General features: G+C 48.0%; 1 protein-coding gene across 1 annotated transcript in view; it reads left to right on the forward strand.

Moving 5' to 3' along the window:
- Positions 1-19,860, forward strand: part of CPAMD8 (C3 and PZP like, alpha-2-macroglobulin domain containing 8) — a 50,104-nt gene that overhangs the window by 28,754 nt on the left and 1,490 nt on the right. Inside the window, 13 exon segments of the mRNA XM_017743884.1 lie at positions 1-98; positions 749-835; positions 1,709-1,845; positions 2,845-3,000; positions 3,382-3,444; positions 3,815-4,053; positions 7,035-7,122; positions 11,814-11,888; positions 12,511-12,616; positions 12,701-12,811; positions 13,451-13,663; positions 14,126-14,200; positions 19,269-19,437. The exon segment at positions 1-98 is cut by the window's left edge and continues 22 nt beyond it. Of these exon segments, the coding sequence (XP_017599373.1) occupies positions 1-98; positions 749-835; positions 1,709-1,845; positions 2,845-3,000; positions 3,382-3,444; positions 3,815-4,053; positions 7,035-7,122; positions 11,814-11,888; positions 12,511-12,616; positions 12,701-12,811; positions 13,451-13,663; positions 14,126-14,200; positions 19,269-19,437 (1,617 nt within the window).

A 19,860-nucleotide genomic window follows, 5' to 3' on the forward strand; every position in this document is an offset into this window, starting at 1 on the left:
CTACACGACTGCACTGACTGCCTACGCCCTGACCCTGCTGCACAGCCCCTCTGCGGCCGCGACGCTGCGCAGGATGAACAGCATGGCCATCACCCAAGGTACTGAGCTCCAGCCCTGAGCCTGTCCCCCTGTAGGAACAAGCAAACACAGCCTGAATGCTGGATTTGAGCTCCTGGAGAGGATGGGGCCTGGGGCATGAGGGATTCCTCACGGCACAGTTTGGCTTTGTAAGGCAAGAGCACTCCTGGTTCTCTCTGGAGAGGGCTGAGAGCTCAGCTCCACACGTGCAGCTGATGCTGAGGGAAGGCAAGTGCAGCAGAATCACAGAATATCCTGAACTGGGAGGGATCAACTCATAAATGAATGGCCCACACAGAGATCAGCCCCACAGCCTTGGTGTTCAGCAGCACCATTCTTTAACCAGCAGAGTGATCTCAGGCTGTTCAGAGGCTCTGCAGTGCTCTCCTCGCAGTGACAAGAGTTTGCCCTGTAACACCTCACGTTCCCAGACAGTGTATTTTAACCCAAAACGCAAGAATTACTTGATTTGTCACATTGAATCATCTTTGTCATTCCAAAGGGAGCCCCTTGCCCAGGGACTGGTTGCCCGAAAGGAGGGACAGCGCAGCTCAGGGCACGGAGCTCCTCTGAGCCGAGGCAAAGGTGGAACCTGACCCTTCCTGTGCACAGAGGCTCAGCTGCACTCCTGCTCTGATAACACACATATTTCACTGCCCTCTTCTCCTAGATGGCTTTACACACTGGAGCCTCACAGGAACCCTTGTCACTGATGAAGACACCTTCATGGGCTTTAATGATGGACTCTCTCAATCAGGTAATCAGGCAGGAACCTGTGGTGCAAAGGCAGGGAAAAGGGAAGGAGCTGCCACACCAGCCTGCATGTATTGCAGTGAATTGTTTATACAATACAAGGAATTCTGGAACTGTCTGAGGAAAGAGAGCTCAGAAAAGGCAGGTAATGTTATGCTGAAGGAATAAATGAGAGAGCAGGTGCAGAGAGGATGGGCTTTTCAGGCCCAGCTGTCTCGTCAGCTTTCACTCCCATTATAAAGACAGAAGAGTGAGAGCCACGTGGGATTCTATCAGGGAGTAATAATTTGAAAGGGAAAACTGAGGGAATGCAAATATATTTCATTTCGGAGCTATTTATCTCTGTTTTTAAATGGACCTAAGGATTGTCACTGACACTTCAGCTGATTTTTCTAGACTTTAATTGTCAAAGCCACAGCAATGATGCTGTAATTTTCAAGCCACTTAAAGCCACGGACTCTTTGGATATGATGCAGGTGCAGCAATGTTCAAGAGGGATCTGACTGGATATTGTATGAAAACCTCAGGACAGGGCAACAGTGTGGGCAGCAGCAGAGTAGAACTGGAGTGGGAGAGGAATTACTTGTGGGACACAGTCAAATAGAGGGGGTTTATCTATTGTGTGAATATCTTTATTATTGGTTACCTATTGTGTGAAGGGAAGCTTATGTTGAAAGCAGAGGTATCTTAGGGAAGTGAAGCATTTTGGGTGCAGACATTTTAACTTCCCTTTCCCTGTGTTTATTTCTACAGACTCTTGACTTTTTTAAATTATTTTTCAGTTAATAAATATTCATAGAGCTATCTCTAGGCCCTTCTGGATTCTCACTTCTAGGTGGTATTTAGATGATTTTATTTAATTCCCCCCTTCTTTCAGTTGTTTCTGCAGAAGTGGAAATGACATCTTATGCCCTTCTGACCTACACACTCCTGGGAGACGTGGCCTCTGCACTCCCTGTAGTCAAATGGCTCTCACAGCAAAGGAATGCACTGGGAGGATTCTCATCTACTCAGGTGGGCTGCCTCTGGAAAAGGTAGCTGGGATGCCTGCATTGTCAATTGATTCAGGAATGCAGTGTAGGAACCCAGAGTGCCCAGAGGATTTCTCTGCCTGTTTTTAAGGGTTCTTACCCCCCTGAACAACACTGTTTTAACCTCCAGCCTAGGAAAAAATTACCAACGAACAGACAACAACTAGAAAATACAGTGGTGTGAATTAGGTGATAGACTACGATGTAAGATTGTCACAGGGTGAAAAATGTAGGGGTTTTGGGTTTCTCTTTGTAGTAAATAGATAAGAGTAAAAAATATCAAAATGGAGGATTGTTGTTGTTCTCTAAACCTTCTTCTCCTCCTTCTACTACTCCATGTTCTGCAGTAAAAGTAGTTTGGAATGATTGGATAGAGAATTCCGCAGTTCCTGCCCGTGTTACTGAATAATTGGTAGGAAAGTGAAAATAATGTACGTTTTTAGTAACTATTGGTTAAAATATCTTTAAAAGGCTGGGTAAATCTTGATAGAGAGCCCTCACTCCTGCTTTCTGTGCTCTATGCTGTACCTGGGTCACACTAGTGGCTCTGTTCCTCTGATAAGACTTAATAAACAACTGTCTGGAAGCATTGAAAACCAAGGAAAAGTCTTGGTTTATCTTTGAAACTTCTTGCAAGGACTTTTAGAAAATTCTCTCCCATCAGGAGGGATTTGATTTATGGCACAGTTCTGTGTCAATGCAGAGTTTCCATCTTCCTGACAGAAATTGTTTGTGTTCTGCTAAGAAGAAAAACTTTCCAGCGCTCTTTACTGCTTCCTTTCTGGACTGGTAATTTGAAAGGAGCCCAGACTTTGTCCTCACAGGTGCTTTGATAGGAAAAGTGAGCAAAACCTGATGTTTCTTTTGCCATGTGAATTATCAAGGAATATTCTGCGTCCTGGAGCCAAGCACAGTTGTTTGGAAGTTTACTGTGCTCCTGTATTCTTCACTGTTCTGATTTCTCCTTCTTCTGACCTCCCAGGACACCTGTGTGGCCCTGCAGGCTCTGGCTGAATATGCCATCCTTTCTTATGTTGGAGGAGTCAACCTGACCATTTCCTTGGCTTCTACTAACCTGGACTACCAGGAGACATTTGAGCTCAACAAGATGAACAAAAAAGTCCTTCAGACTGCAGTGGTAGGTGGACTTGTGCAGGCAGATTTTCAAAGCACGTGAGCTAGGTTCTGAATGAGGGCTTGGATCAGTGATGGTAAAAGCAAAAGTTAAACACTGAGACCTGTGGGGCTCTCTGTGGGTTTGTGGCTGGGTTCTGCTGTGAAGGAGACAGCACTCCAAATTAAAGGCATTTTTCACCATAACCAATGCCTGATGTTTATTTTGGGCTGCTGTTTGTCTCTGCCATTGTAAGTGCAGGTGGTGAAGAGACCAATTCATGTTCATTTCATTTCTGTAGTGTCCTTTGTAAAGATATTTTGTACAGAACAGAGCTAAATCTTATATTAATTTCCATTCTGAGTGCCATGTCTTGTGTGTGTCTCACCTGTGGATTCTCCCCAGATCCCCAGTATTCCAACAGGGCTGTTTGTGAGTGCCAAAGGTGAAGGCTGCTGTCTGATGCAGGTAAGGTTGCCATGGGGCTGGAGAAAGCACGGGAGCAGATGATCTCTGTACTCACAGCCTGTTTGCTGCTTTTGTAATCCCAGTTTGCAGTGAGGAAGGACTTACACTTGGAATTTCTCCCAAAACAGTTCTATGACGTGGTGTTGCTTTAATTTATGGAAGAGAATGCAATAGTACCAGCTCTGGTACAGCTTATATAGAGATAAAACTATGTGGTAAAGCCTCTGTTGCCTCTGTGCCTGCCATTCCCTCTCTCTGAACAGATCTTGTGTCTGTGCTGGTGTTTATGGGACATTTGCAGGTGCTTTGAAATGCTGGAGTTCTAATAAACCTCCCTCATTTGTTTTGCTTTTTCCTCTTCCTGCTGCAGATTGATGTCACTTACAATGTGCCTGATCCTATTGCCAAACCAGCTTTCCAGCTCCTGGTGAACCTGAAGGAGCCCAAGTCAGAGCAGCACCTCCAAGCCCCAAACCCGCTGCGCTCGGGCTCTGTGGACGAGAACCGCTCCGAAGCCCTGCGCAGGGACAGGGCTCTGGGGGACGACGAGGACCCAGCCTCAGACCAGGACCACCGCGAGTACAAAGTCATCCTGGAGACCTGCACAAGGTAGGAAATGCCAGTCCTGCTCCCCACAGAACGTTTGGTTTGCTGATCAGCCCCTCTGTGCAGGAAAAGCACCGAGTTCTGTCTTGCTGCACTGTCTGGATCTGATGTAGGGTGAGGCAGAACTTTCAGCCACCACAGTGGGTTGTGGGACAGAGTCATTCCATGATCATTCTCGATCATTTCAGTGCTAAGTGTGTATCAAAGGTAGAGAAATAAGAACAACACCTTGAGGTTTTGTCACTGAGTCTCATTATTGCCTCTCCAAACCCTGAAGGTGACAAATGGGATGTCATTTGCTTGTACAAGGATGAAAAGAAAAAGTTCTGGATTATTTTCTTAAAAGTCTCAAAGAGCAAGGTAAATTCAGCTGGTTAACTAATACCTTAATTGTGTCGATAGTTTTATAAATCTTACTGACTTGAGTTTATTATTTGAGCTCCTTAGTGGCCAGTTTTGAACACCAAAAACCTAACAGAAGATGTTTGTTGCCATGGTACGAGTTTGGAATCTATGGTAAAGGCCCAATACATGCAGATATTTGTTAATAAGCTCTCAAAGGCTCATTCCTTATCTCCTTTTTCTATATAAAGAAATGTAAAATAATTTCTAAAGATGCCATAATCCAGAAGTTTCATTTCTAGCTCTCAAAGCACTTTACAGAGACATGAGCAGTTCTGTCACATTTTGTAGATTATGAAACTCAAGTCATTGAGAGAAAACAGCTTGGCTATAGACAAACAGCAGCAAGAATGGTTTCTGACCTGTATTAAATGCTCTTAGATGTTTCTCTTAAACACCCTGGTAGTGCTGCAATCACCAGGGGTTGCTGATCTTTTCACAAAATGTTTGGGTTTTTAGGGAGTTTGTTGGGAATTTGACCCGAGAGAGAGAGAGAGCCACAAGCAGAGTAAATAAAGAGGGCTCACAGCATCCTGCTGTGCAACAGGAGAAACCATTCCCAAGAAATCAATAACTGATCTGTATGTTTGTGATCTGGAGCACGGCAGGTGGGGGGGGCTGCTGCTTCACTGACCTCCAACACAAGAAGTCCAGTGAATGGCCCAGGTGTGATTTGGGAAAATGGAAAATTCTGGCTCCTCTCTCGGTTTAGTGGGAAACTCTGGCCCCCTTATGAGTTTAATGGAAAATTCTGGCTCCCCTATCAGTTTCTGGCCCCTTCCATCCTGCAGAGGCAAGGCCACAAGACTGCAGACCTGAGCAGAGCTGCAGTGCCCCAGGGGAAGATGAGACCTTTTCCCTGGCCCAGCTTGCCCCTGGCCCACGAGGCCGTGTTGTGGCAGAGGCACTGCCCCCAAGTGCCACCATGTCACTGTGCCAACCTCTTCTCCCCCTGCCCAGGCTCTCAGCCTGTTTTGGGGAGAGGGTAAACTTCTTTCTACAGCCTTGTCAGTGCCTGTAACCGAGGAGGCTGCCCTGCATCAGCACAACCTCTCTGCTGATAGTTCTGAAACTTCTGCCCTGGGAGTTGCTGGAGCTAAGGCAGAAATTTGAGAGGAAGCCCAGTGCAAGGAGATGGATTGCTTGGAAAGGAAACAAAAGCAAATGAAATCTTCCTTTCCTCCCCTCCTTCCTGTAATGATTGCTCTCAGCTCCATCATCATCTTGCTCAGGCAATGTGAAGAGAGGAGTGCAGCTAAGGATGACAACTGAGATATTTTGAGCTGAGGGTGTTCTCAGAATGTAATGAAGTGTTGTCATGCTCAGTGACGTCCCTGGGGCATTTTTGAAGGGTTAGGGAGAACACAGGGTGGAAAATAGAAAGCTGTGATATATTACAGAGATTGGGGAAACGCAGGCAAAGGGATCCCGTATGATTTATTAGGGAGTGTGGAGCATGGAGTTAGGTGGGAATTAACAAGGCTTAATGTCTCTGGGAGCCTGGGAGCCCTGAAGAGCCTCACCCAGAGCCAGCTGGCTCTGTCCCCAGGCCACCTCATGCTACTGTGGGCATTGGGCTGGGGTGTGGCATCCCAGCCTCAGCCAGTTCACCACCCCCTGAGCTGAGGGGGCTCCAGAGAGAGGGGCCCTGCTGGAGCCAGCTCAGAGCTGGCAAATTTGGTCCTGGAAGCTGTGGAACTGTGTTTTTTCAGTGCTGGGCATGAGCTAATGAGCCCTGCTGGGCCCACGCTCAGGTGGTGCACAGCAAACAGGTGAGCTGCCAAGGAGGGAGGGCTGGGAGGGCAGAGAAAAGGAGCCTTGTTCTGGGATTGCAGGAGCTGCATCAGGATGGAGATTCCTCTGCCATGCTGCAAAAAACGAGACCTTTGCAATGGCCCCAGCAGAGTTTCTCCCCTTCCTGTGTGGGGTTTTATCTGTGCACACTTACAACAGCTCAGTTCCAGTGGGTTTTCTGAGTTTTCAGTTATACTCTGGAGGATGGCATAGGCAGTGAACTCTTTAACACCAGTAAAGAGGCAGTGACTTTGCTGACTCGTTAGCAAAAGCCCTTTTCTCAGAGTCAATTAGGGGTGAAACAACCGTTTATGAAACCCCAGGACTGAATGACCTTGCCTGGTGTTGGGAATTAACATCCCTCTCCCACCACAGTCCATCTACAGCCCTCCTCTTGGGGTGGAACAGAAGTTTCCTCTACTCCAAGGGTTTTTTTCCTCTTGCCAAGCGCATTTTCTCAGTGATGAATTGAAAAAGCAAGCAAGGAGCCCCAGAGGAGCTGCATCCCTCTGCTTTTCTGCCTCTGTGTGCCAGGACACCTCCTACACCTCTATCCTCTGTGAGCTGGGCATAATTTTGTTAAATAAAAGCAGAAAAGGGGATTTTTAAAAACCAAATAATCTGGCTTTCTACAAGCCCTTCAACGAAGAGAGTCTTTTAATGGGTTTTTTTTCTTCTGAAGCTGGTTTCTCCATTCTAAGTCGTCCATTTGTTGAGCTGGATCTTGAGCTTGTTCCCACTTTCTCTCTTTTTGTTCCCATTTTCTCTCTTTTTGTTCCCATGGGAAGATGGCTGCACTCTGGATCCTCGAACATGGCTGTGCTGGAAGTGCCTTTGTTCTCGGGGTTTCGGGCAGATATTGAGAGCCTGGAGCAGGTAAGGGGATGCAATGGGAGTGCAGGGCTGGGATGTGGATCTTAACTGGGAGGGGCTCCCTTCAAGGGACAGGAGGAGGCCACTGAACGTCAGAGCACTGCTGAAAAGATGCAATTAAAATTGGGAAGGGGGAGGAAGAGATTTCACATGTCAAAAAGTCTCTGAAATGAGTGAACAGACGTCCTGAGCAGGCTGAGCAAACCCAGCCTGGCCAAGCCAAGGTTTTCCTGAGCCAGTGCACAGTAATTAACTGAGACCCTTCGGAAAAGCTGAAGTGCAAATGTGCTCTAACAGGAGCTGTTTATGGCTGCTTAGTGGGCTGTGTTATCTCCAACATCTGGATCCCATTTCTTTGGAGGCTCTGTGTCTTGGAATTTTTTGCCCTTTTTTTTCCCCCCCTTCTCTCTGGGAGAACATCGTGTTTCCTGCAGCCAAGCTGAGGTGGACAGAATGTGCCTGTGCCCAGCCAGCCCTTTAGGGCAGATGAACTGTAATCTTGAGCTTTGCTTTATGTTTGTGGAAGCATTGCATTCATTACAACCCATAACATTTCGTGGAACATTGCAGTTGCTGGTGGGGTGAGTGTGGCAAAGATTTATTTTTTTTTAAAGGCTGTTTAACTAAAGAGGTGTAAAATCTTTGCATCCTTGAGAGCTGGTGAAGAGCTAAAAAATATTTTGCTTCTAAAAGATCTCTTCTGTTAATAACTTCATCTCATTATATTGGGAAGGGGAAAGAATTTTTAAGTAGAATGATTGTGAAGTTTAATTTGATATCCTAATTAAAGGAGGAGTGTACATTGCTTTATCTTCTCTAGGATTTAACTTGATTTGGCTATTTTATAATTGAAACACCATTGCATTTTCTTGGAGGAAAAAGCCCTCTGGAGGGGTTTACAGTCCATGTCAGAAGCTGCTGTCAAGATGTCTCCTGGGGTGTCCCTGAAGCCACAGAAATTTCTGTATCAGTCCCTGAGAAGGAGTTGCATCCTTTCAGAACTGGGGATCAGATATGAAATTATTCCTACAAAGAGAAAAACTGAAGTTATTTGTATCAGTTCACAAGCTGCACGTGGAGAAATCTGTTTTCAAATCCAAGCATGTAAAACAGATCAGTTTTTATTTGCCTTTGAGTCTGATATTTTCTCTCATGCAACAAACTGAATATGGCTGTTCAGGTGGGGCAAGGCCAGGAGTAGGAGCTCCCCAGTATCCCCATGGGAAGAGAAAGGGGGAAAATTAGGTGAGGGGGCCTGCAGTGGGCTTGGTTCCTGTTTTCTCTCCTCTGCTGAAGGTGCTGGGGTGGCAGTTGTGTGTAGTGCTGTCAAAGAAGTTCTTTCATAGTCATTCATGTAAAAAATAGCAGAAAAAATATGGATGAAAACCTGGCTTAGAACCAGAGAGAGCTCAAAGCGGGCCAGGAGAAGAACAACAGGATATCTTTATGGTGTTAAACATATGGAATGTTCTACAAGCAGAGGGAAAGGGTCGAAAGAGAGAGCATGAAGGGGTTTTCATTGCAGAAGAACAGGAAAGTTGTTAAGGAACATATCCCTGTACACCTTGTCTTTTTTTTTCTCTGCAGTGGGCTAAGAAGAAATGACAAATTTGGGTGAATGTCTCCATTCCTGGTGTCAGCAGGGAACAGAGTTGAGGGTTTCTAGGCTGAGGAAGCAGAGAAGGTCCCACATGCCCTTGTGTTACTGTCCCTGAACACTTTCCCCTTTGCCAGGGCAGCTCTGCTCTGGGGCTGGTGACACGGCTGGGCCAGACACTGAAGTCCCAGGGAAGGGCTTGGGAACCAAACAGGCTCAGTTTGTGTTGAGTTGCTGCTCAGAGGCTGCTGTGTGCAGCCCCTCCTGTGCTGTGTGCGATGGTTTGTGTGTCCTGAGCAGAGAAACACTGAGAATAATTGGGAATAAATGATCAGTGTGAGGATATGCTGTCTTCAAGGGACACTGATTCTGGTACCCCAACGAACTGGCTGTGTGATGTCTCAAAACACTTCTGTTTGCAGTAGATCCCAGAATGGTTCGGGTTGGAAGGGACCTTAAAGCCCATCCAGTACCACTCCCTGCCATGGGCAGGGACACCTCCCACTGTCCCAGGCTGCTCCAACCTGGCCTTGGACACTTCCAGGGATGGGGCAGCCACAGCTGCTCTGGGCACCCTGTGCCAGGATCTCACAGCCAAGAATTTCTGTCGTATGTGTGTGAGCCCAGAGGGCTCTGCTGTTCCCATAACCAGATCAGAATTGCCTCCTTTGGAAAGAGGGAGATTTTCCTAAATTGGGAATGATTTTGCATCTTCAAGAGGGAATGTTCCCCTTGAAGAGCTGAATTCCGTGGGGTTTTTATTGCAGAGATCCTTTTGCATCTCTAAAAATGAAATGTGGTGACAAAGCTCAAGCACATCTATAGACAGGCAGTGAAGGTGCAGATACAACCCCACCTGCACATTCACCTCTGCTGTGGGACTGGGGAGAAGAGAAAGGGCTGGGGGGACCTCAGAGCCCCTTCCAGACCCTAAAAGGGCTCCAGGAGAGCTGGAGAGGGTCTTGGGATAAGGGATGGAGGGACAGGACACAGGGAATGGCTTCCCAGTGCCAGAGGGCAGGGCTGGATGGGATCTTGGGCAGGAATTGTTCCCTGGGAGGGTGGGCAGGCCCTGGCCCAGGGTGCCCAGAGCAGCTGGGGCTGCCCCTGGATCCCTGGCAGTGCCCAAGGCCAGGCTGGACATTGGGGCTTGGAGCAGCCTGGGACAGTGGGAGGTGTCCCTGCCCATGGCAGGGGGTGGAACAAGAAGATCTTTAAGATCCTTTCTAACCCAAACCATTGTGCTTTCTTCACGGCTGCCAACCATGGACCCAACATGAAACTCACCCACTGAAGCCCCAGGATAGTTCCACCATATATTTTGGACACCACCTTGAGCAGAGGCAAGTCCCATCCTTGCCCCTGCTGCCTTTTCCCTGCCACCCCAGCCGTTCCCTGCCCTGCTGTGGAGGGGCTGGGCTGTAAATCAGGATTTTCCCTGCCAGGGGAGCAGGGTGGGAGCAGCCCCACGTGCAGCCCCGGGGCAGCGCTGCTTAATGAGCGCTCTGTGCACACCCCGGGCAGCCCGGCCACAAATCCTCCTAATAATGCTGGGTGTCGACAGGGTCGGGAGGTCACCCCGGGCTGGGATATATCAAACCTCACCAGAAAAAACGCAGCTTTAGCTGAGCTGAGCAGTTCCCGGTGGCGCCGGCGTCTCCGAGCCCTCATAAAAGGACTGTCTGCAGCCATCGACTGCTGAGTAATAACAGCCACCATCAGGCCCCTAAAATTATAAGGACAAATTAAATTGGCCCTTTCCATATTGTGTGGGACTTAAACACATGTTCCTTGGTTTGTTACAGGAATAGCAGGAAGCTGGGGAGCAGGGTTTTACAAGTAGGAGCACTCTGCCGAGGGGAGTCACAGCTAAAGCTGCTGGTGGCAGGTTTGGGCAAATGTCAGTGGGAATGCTGCTTGTTTCATGTCATTCTAAATAATAATAATAGTAATAATTATTATTATAATGATGATGATAATAATAATGATTTGTTCCCCTTTCCGCAGAGATTTTAGCCTGAGATCTCAAAATAACTTAAGAATGTTAAAAAACAAATAAAAACCCCAGAAGAATATCCCTACATTGCAAATGGGATTGTCTGACAGAGGTTGAAGTAATGGGACAGTTTGGAGAATAGAATTATAGAATAGAGTGCTCTGGCCCTTTCTTGGCTCCCCAAACTTTGATTAAAACACAGAAGTCCTTTTCCACAGACCCTCATCCTCCCCAGCTTTAGGATTAGATGTTTTCCACGTGACAGATGCATTCTAAATACAAATTATCAAAATAGTAATGCTTGATCAAGCAGGACAGTCATGGTATTGAGATGTTCCAAATGCAGAAATCATAGGAGGAACTTCTGGAGAATTGAAAATAAAAGTTTGGAGATGTGGGAAGTGCCCTTAGATCGTGTCCAGATGTTCCTTAGGTGTGCAGATAAAAAGCAGAAGAGGTGAGTCTGCAGGCCTGCCTGGTACAATGCAAATCCCAAATCCCTGGGCCTTGAAGGGAGAGAAGATGAGGAGCAGAGGCCTGGCCTGACCCCATTTGTCAAAAGGGAGGGTGCCTGGGGCTCTTTCAAATGGCTGCTCTTTTCAAATGTGAGGATTAATTTTCTTGGCAGAAGAATGTTTTGGATTTTTCAGCTGGTGGGAGGAGGGGACCTTCAATACCCGGTGCGATCCAGCAGCGAGGTTCCCTGGTGGTCTGAGGGGGTGTAACTGAGAGACTTTATTGAGTGGTTTGGGGTCTCTGAGGTCTTGCCTTGGTACTGAAAACAGTCTGGGAGCTGCTCGATGAGATTATGGATGAGGTGTCAGCAGAGCCCCAGGGGGATAAATGCCCTGGGGACAAGGAAGAGCCCTCAGCTGATGCTCCTTGCAAGAATTCCTCAGCAGGACACAGGGAAGGACACAGGTGGCTTTTCCCCCTGACAGTAACTTCAATCTCTTTGCATCCTTTTCCAGCAGAAGAAATCGCTGGAGTTCAGTTTCTGATCAGTTTTCTAAGCAGTCTGAAATCTTTCTTATTCTCTCATGTCTACCTGTTTTCTATAAAATGCGATTAAACATGTTGGCTTATTTTCTTTTACCCCAGTTATTGATGAACAAGCAGATTGGGTTAAAAAGATATGAAGTGGATGGAAGAAAAGTCCTATTTTATTTTGATGAGGTAATGACTATTTTTCTTATAATTATATTGGATTTTACTGAAAGGCAAATGATAGGGGATGAGGCACAGGCAGAGTGTTGGGGTCCCTCAGGGGTGAGGATCACTCTGCAGCTTTAACTGGCCGGTGCCTGAGCCTCTTTTGCTGCAGGTGTTGTTGTGGTTTTGGTTGGAAACCAAAGTCTAATAGAAGCAGGGGATTCACTTCAGCCCATGGAGTGGTTTTGGGTATATATCACTTAGTTTTTTGCCTCAAAATAATGTCACTTGAAGGTACAACTAGCATTGCTAAAAGCAGAATAATTAAGTCTCACAGCACAGACCTGAGAGTGGAAGGTGAGATCTCTCTTGCCTTGGTCAGCAGCAGGGAATTGTCTGGTGGTTGTGGGCAAGCCAGGGAACACAGCTGGAACACCAGGTCTGCCATTGCTCTGTTTTAAAGGTCAGCAAAGCATCCTGGTTTAGTTCATCCAGTTTGGCTTTAATTCATTATCTCTGTCCCTACACTTGGAGTACTGGAGGTGTCTTTGTGCATGGTGTGTTACTTTGGGGCACGTGCTGCATTCATTTGTCTCTCTCTTCACTTCAAGTGTAATTTTTGAGTCTTTCACACTGTTTCACACAGATTCCCAGCCAGTGCATGACCTGTGTGAAGTTCCAAGCTTTCAGAGAGCACATAGTTGGGAAAACAGCCCCTGTTCCTATCAAAGTGTACGATTACTACGAGCCAGGTTTGTGCCTGTTTGCCTTTGATCCCTGCTGGCACTGGAGCTCCAGGCAGGAGGCTCAGCTGTGATTTCTCCTCCTTGCTGCAGCTTTTGAAGCAACTCGTTTCTACAACGTGAGCGAGAACAGCCCCTTGGCCCGGGAGCTCTGCGATGGCCCAACCTGCAACGAGGTGGAAAGCTCAGCCAGCCAGTGGGTTGGTGAGTTACCCCAAAGCCACACAGATCTTTCGGAAAAATGGGACCCACAGGTGTTCTGAACCCAAAATTATGTTGACAGGAATGTTCTGTTCCGCTCTCTGTGTTCGTGGAAGCTGCACAATGGTTTGGGGGGTTGCAGTGTTAAAGTGATGATAAAGACCAGTGGTGCTCTGCAGGCACCAAAGTGACTGTGATTTGCCTCGGAGGCAAGGTAAAATGTCTGACTCTGGAAGAACCTGCACAAAGGGAGATGTGTCAGTAAAAAAAGAGGTGAAAACTCTTTACCATGCAATTTGGTTTTCTTTCTCTCCAATGTTTTGCAATGGGGTTCCACAATTAACTGTAGGGGGTTTGAACAATTTCATGCATCGGTGAGAGGAATAACTTTCCCCAGAAACTGTGTGTTCCTTTCTGTGCTCTGTGGCCTAAAAATAGGTGCTTTATCCCAAGTCTGGAAGCTGTTGCACCATGGCTCTTTCAGAAAGGCAACTTTGTTCCCAGAGCTTGTAATTCTATCAAGTTTGTAAATTCATAATAGAAATCACAGGGAATGCAAACATGAAAACTGACATCAGTGAAATGTTTCCATTCCGCCTTCCCCGTGCTATGCAAAACTGACTGGTTTTGTTTAATTCCCAGGCTTTGTGCACTCTGGCCCTTGCAACAACATCTTTGGCTGCCTGGAGGACGAGTACTTTGAGCAGTGCCTGTGCTCGCGGGACTGCGGCTACGACGGGGAGCCCGTGTGCGGCTCCGACGGGCACATCTACCCCAACCACTGCCAGATGGAAGTGGCATCGTGCAGGAACAACACCAGGATAGAGCAGATGCCCATGTCTCAGTGTTCTGTCTGTAAGTTTCATTCACTTCCCTTTTCTGTCACGGTCCAGTGGCAGAGGAGTTACAAATCCTCATCCGGGCAAGTTAATATTCCGTGCCTGTGGAAGGGAAAGGAGGAGAATTCCAAACTTCCCCTGTGTTATTTTGCTGTTCGTACTACAGGAGGTTAAGTGGTAAGAGCAGCTGCTTTTCAGCTTGAAATAGCTGGTTTTCTGTTCTTATGAATACAAGTTTTACCAATCAGAATGAATTGAAGAGAAAATTAGTGATACTGTTTGATCTGAAGTGAATACTCCTGGATAAAAATTAAATCCATGAAATGTAGCATTCTTTGGAGATCCTGCATGGGCTTTCAAGGTGTGTAGTATAATGGCTCAGGGAACTGAGTATGCCACTTCTGGAAAGGCAAATGTTTCCTAGAGATGCATTAACAAATTATGTGACCAATGAGTTTCTTTTTCTTTATATTTGCAGCCAAGAATTTGCCAGAAGAAAGGGACACACACTCCCACACAGCTGAGCAGCCCAGTGTTCCCCAGACTCCAGCAGGTAATGCAATATTTCTGTATTTATCCAAAGGCTTTTTCTTTAGCAAGGTTAAAGCTTCTCCTATCCCTGTAAAAGTACAGGTGGCTCTCAAGCACATTTTAAGCAAAGATGCTGAATTTTTCCATCTAATAGAAAAGATAGAATATTCAGAAATCAGAAAAAAAATGAAGAAGTCAAGGAAACTGAGGATGAGAACTATTCAGTAGCAGACAGCTCTCCTAGCCCTTTTCCTTTCAGGAAATCTTGAAAGAATCCTTCTCAGTTCAGCACCTGCAAGATTTAGATAATTGCTTGTGGGAATGGGTAACCAACCCTCCTATTTTCTCAGCCTTGCTGTGTTTGAACAACACACTGTGATCTTTTCTTCCACTGTTAAGCTGGGAAGATCCCATTTCAAACCAGGCTGATGTAATGTGTTCCAACAAACAACTGAGCAGGACGTGACAACAGCCCAAACCACTGCAAGGACTCGAATCCAGGTGGATTAACTTTGTCCCTGAAGTTCTGTGCAAAAATGGAGCTGGCAGTCTTGGTTCTCTCAGAGCTGCTGTTTGGAATAAAGGGCCTTAGTGAACAAAAATATTAAGGTCAGTAGATGGAGTAGCCAGGAATTTGGCTGCTCATTTTATTTGGTGCTTATGTTCATGCACTTTTTTCCAAGACTCACGTCGAACTGGCTCATGGCTCACAATGAATCTCACCAAGAAGCAGTGGAGGGTCAATAGAATAGCTTGTTTCATGCTGTTTCTAGTAAATAAACTGGGCTAGATTTTTCCTGGCTGCTTTCCAGTCATTAATTTTCCCCCGGCCACCAACTCTCCCAACAAATCGGTAAAACCAGTTTAATTCTTCAGGAGAAGCCTCTGTGCCTCCTCATGTCCTCCTTGTGCCCCAGAGTCAGACTAACACATGTCCAGCATGAGACACCATCCTGTTCTTTCCTTTCTGGACAGCAGCTGAGGGACAGTTCTCTTCTCAAGGTGTACAAACACTGTGGATATCCCATTATGACAGTTTCTATAGGTCATTCAGTCTTAGTGTTTAATGTCTCTACTATTTCCCATCCCTTTTTTATTCCTGGACTTATTGTGAATATATCTGTATCTATATCTTGTTGCCTTTTATTCCATGCACACACCATGTGCTCAGCATGGAAACTCTGCAGTCTGAACCCTTTCAAGCAGCATTCCCAACCTGTTCCGTTTGGGCACTGCTGGAAGGCGAGGCCGTACCGAGGTCGACAAAATGGGGCTGCCATTTACGTTATTTTCAAATAGAAATGTGATAGTGAAAATATGATTACCTGGAGGGAAAAAATTATGGAATTTGATGGCAACTCACAATCCAAAAAATGTTCAGAACAGAATTTCTGAAATTATCTATGTTAAAGTCAAAGGAAAATCCCCCTGGGGTTTCTGTTCTGAATGGACAGAAAAAGCACTGGCTCAGAAGGAGCAAAAGGGGAAAACCTGATCATTTTGTGTGGCATTGTTACGCAGATTTTAGATGGACAAACCCCCAAGTGCCATAAGGGTGCTCTTCAAAGCAGGAGCACTTAGAGCTGGCTTTGTCCTGGGATCTGGGAGTGCCCAAATTTTTGGGCAGGAAGATGCTGAGCTGGGAGCAGCCATGGCAGAGTGAGCATTCAGGAATAAAACTGACTAAATCCTGCACCAGGAAAAGGGCCCAGCATGTGATTTTCATTAATCCTTCGGGCTCCTCTCGGGTCAAGCACACGGGACATGAATCAAAGTGCAGCAGATGAATGAGCCCCTCCTCACACACGCTCTCCTGGGCTCGGTGCTGCTGGAGCATGTGATCGGGTTAAGTCGGCTCAGGCGCTCCAGCGAGGGCTCTGCTGAGCCGTGCCTAAATCTGTGATTTCCTAAAAGGAAGCAAAACTCCAGGAGCCAAATCAAGCTTAGGGCAGGTTGGTGTAAAACCACCTGGGTGTGTTAACCTGCAGGAAATGCCACGTTCTCAGAGAAGCTCGTGGTGTTTGTGTTGTCTGGAAGCCCCCTGTGTTTGCCATGAGACTTGTGCAGCTCAGCTTGGGCTGAAGGATGCTTTAATTGAGGTCTTGTCCCTGTTACCCAGCAGTGGGAACAAGCAGCTGCCTCCCAGCAATCAGTAGGAATTTCAGGATGTGTCGGGGCTCCCTCTGGCACACGCAGACCCACAGTGAAGTTCCACACATGCCAGTGGGTTTGCTGGAATAAACTCCAGCTGTTCAAGGTGAGCAATTGAACAGGAAAAGAACCCTGAAGGATCCAGATGCAATGTTGTTGCTGTTGTCAGAACATTTTAAGATGCCTTCCCAAAGCCTGCAGCGAGGCAGAGTGGCTGAGGTTTGACCCTAAAACTGCAGCCTTTTTTTGTACGGATGGGTGGGATCCTCTTTGCACCTGTAGCTCCTCGTGATTGAGAGGGAAGCTTGCAGGGTGACAGGACTCAGCTGAAATAACTCCTGTGTTAATCCCCTTCCTCAGCTGTTCCTTCTCACAGGTGAATTACTGAGTTTCAAAAGGGTGGACCAGGATTTTGATGAGTAGCATGGACCCAGCTCTGGCTCAGCATTGAAGCTGCGCTCCTGTGCCTTCACAGCCTGCTGCAGTCTTTGTTTGGATTGACAACCCTGGAGGAGGAGCTGAGTTATTATCTTGAGCTGAGTTATTATCTTGAGTATCAAAATCTCACTAAATTTCTGACTGTGGCTTTCCTGAGATCATTGTCACTCTTGGCCACAAGGATCTGGGTGGATTTCAGAGCCTGTGGGATCCCCAATAGCTCTGATAGCACCTCTCTGATGATGTGGTGCTTTGATTGCTTCCACAGATCATTAACTCTCTGAAACTGCCTCAATCTCCTCTGCCAAAGGCACTCAAAGCACAGCCAAGGTACAGCCACCAATGTTGGAGGACACTATGTTGACATCACAGTGATGTGATTCTGCATGGATTTGGTGGAAAACAATGTCCAAGTGTGTGAGGCAGCACTACTGGGGGTATCAGTGCTGCTGTGAGCAGGAAGCCCCCCCAGGCTCAGCTCTCTGGCCCCCAGCCCTCTCCCCACAGCCGTGTCCTCTGCACAGTTTTGCTCCAGCAACTAGAAGGGCCCATGGCTGGAACTGGAAGAAAATTCTAGGTGGAATTGTGGAATTGGTGGTGTTTTGTTTTGTTTTGTTTTTTAAATTAAACGCCATCACCCACACCAGCTCCTACCAGGAACATCAGCCTGGGCTCTGCTTGCAGGTGGAGTCATCCCCAAAATTCCCTGGCTGGCATGTTCCCCACAGGGCTGCTGCTCTTTCAGGATTGATTGAACTGGCACAGGGCCATTTTTCCTCTCCCCCCATCACTGCTCAGCAAACATTGGCCTGGGCACAAACATTTGGGGCTGGGGGAGTGGTTTGTGTGCAGCAGGAAACGTCGGCCTGAGCTCTTTGCTGTGACTCCAGTACTCAATTCCTGGGAAGAGTCAGGCCTGTGCTGTTCATTCCATCCCTGGTGGACAGCAATCACCCATTCATAGAGGGAGCTCATGATCTGGCAGGTTCTCCCAGGGAGGAGGCCAAGAAGGAGTGAACAGAGCCTGCCTCCCCTGCCCATTGCTGGGAGGATGTGGGAGGCAACAGGGAAGATCCTTCAGATATTTTATTTCTAGAGAACAAACATTTTCAAAGGCCTTGATGAGTGTTCTCTTTAACTAAAGCCAGCTTTGGGCGGGAGGGGGACTTTTCCTCCCTGCAATAATTCTGCCTCAGTGCTTGCTTTGGTTTGGATTAGAGCAGTGTACACAGAGAGCAAACAGGAAGGATGGACAGCTGAGCTGGCTCGAGGAGCAGTTTAGGAAACACGGATCTACTGCTGTTCCTAGAAGTTCTGTCCTGCGGTTTCACCCTCTGGACAGGGAGCAGCAGCCCAGCACAGCCTGGTGTGAGTGGGATGTGTGCTGTGAGAGGGACCTGCCGGTGTCAGCACAGCCTGGAGTGAGTGGGAAGAGGAGAAATTCCTGCTCCTGCTTGCGCTGGGTCTGTCCCTACACAAAGCGGTGGAAGTTTCAGTGGTGTGTGACTGTGCTGGGGCAGATGCACCTCAGCTCCTCATTCAGGCTGCAGTGAATGGCTCTGCTGTGGGCTCCTGGCCTCAAAATCTTCACCCTTGTTGGGCTGAAAAGAAATTTGGCTGCATCCACTGATCAGTCACCCAGTGAGCCGTTCCCTCAGGGTCTCCCTCCAGCTTTGTGACTTGTTTTATGAAATGATGCTCAGCTGAGGGCACACAGAACACGTCCCCGTACGGATGGGGCTCTCCTTACCTGAGGTGCCCAGTTTGAACTCGGTCAGAGGACAGATTTTCAGGGTGCAGAGTGACTCCCCTGTGCCATCTGCCCTCTGCATGGCACTTTTACCTCACTGTGTGCAGCCCTCAGGGTGGTGGGTCTGAACTTCAGCACCTCAGTTAATTCCATGCTGGAAAGGGAGACTTCGAGATTTTTTTCGAACTGCGTGGCCCTTTCCCTCTGTTTATTTCCCTTCCCCCCTTGTTTCTTCCTCTTTCCCCTGTCTCCTCCTTTTCCCACCCTTTTTTGCTTCCCCCCTTGTTTTCCCTTTTCCTCCTTGTTTCTCTTTTACCCCTCTTTTCGTTCCCCCTCTTTCCTTTTACTCCAGTGCCCAGATGTCAGACTGGGAAACTGAAAACAAACTGCATGGCCCTGTCCCTCTGTTTATTTCCCTTCCCCCCTTGTTTCTTCCTCTTTCCCCTGTCTCCTCCTTTTCCCACCCTTTTTTGCTTCCCCCCTTGTTTTCCCTTTTCCTCCTTGTTTCTCTTTTACCCCTCTTTTCGTTCCCCCTCTTTCCTTTTACTCCAGTGCCCAGATGTCAGACTGGGAAACTGAAAACTCTGCTTTTGCAGCAGCTTCTCCCCTCCCCTGTGAATCCAAGCCGACACCTGCAGCCTCCTTCCCTCGTGTCCGGCCTCCCTGACTAAAATCCCTTCCTTCTCCTGCCCTTGCCCTGCTCTGTGGCGATGCTGAAATGCAGCTCCTGCAGCTCTGGTTCCCCCCACAGCCGAGGAGGGGCCCCCCCTGCACACAGACCTGTCCTACTACTCCTACGAGTACGACCCCGACGCCTTCGCCGCAGAGGCCGACGTGTTCGAGGTGGGGGCAGAGCTGACCACGGCCAGCACCTTCCGGGAAGGGGACAGGAGCCAGGGAGCGGCCACCACGGTGGAATGGTGAGCCCACAGTGGGGTCAGGGATCTGCTTGGAGCCAGCCTGTGGTGTCCTTGTGCTGGGTCAAGGGTGTTCAGTTCCCCAAAAAGGGGTGTTTTTACAACTGTTTACGATCACCGGGAATGGGATCTTGGTGGGGCAGCTGTAAAAGGCTTTGTGACCTCAGTGGCTTCATGCCCAGTGGAACAAGTGGCCCTTTCACTTGGCTCGTTCAGCTGGAACAGAGGAGACTGAGGGGAGGCTCCTGGGGGCTGCAGCTCCTCCCGAGGGGAGGCGGAGGGGCAGGGGCTGAGCTCTGCTCTGGGACAGGGACAGGAGCCCAGGGAACGGCTGGAGCTGGGTCAGGGCTGGGCATGGAGCTCAGGGAAAGGTTCTTCCCCCCGAGGCTGCTGGGCACTGCCCAGGCTCCCCAGGGAATGGGCCCG

Source organism: Corvus brachyrhynchos, unplaced genomic scaffold (assembly GCF_000691975.1).
Source record: "Corvus brachyrhynchos isolate BGI_N302 unplaced genomic scaffold, ASM69197v1 scaffold219, whole genome shotgun sequence".
In the NCBI taxonomy this organism is placed as follows: Eukaryota; Metazoa; Chordata; class Aves; order Passeriformes; family Corvidae; genus Corvus; species Corvus brachyrhynchos.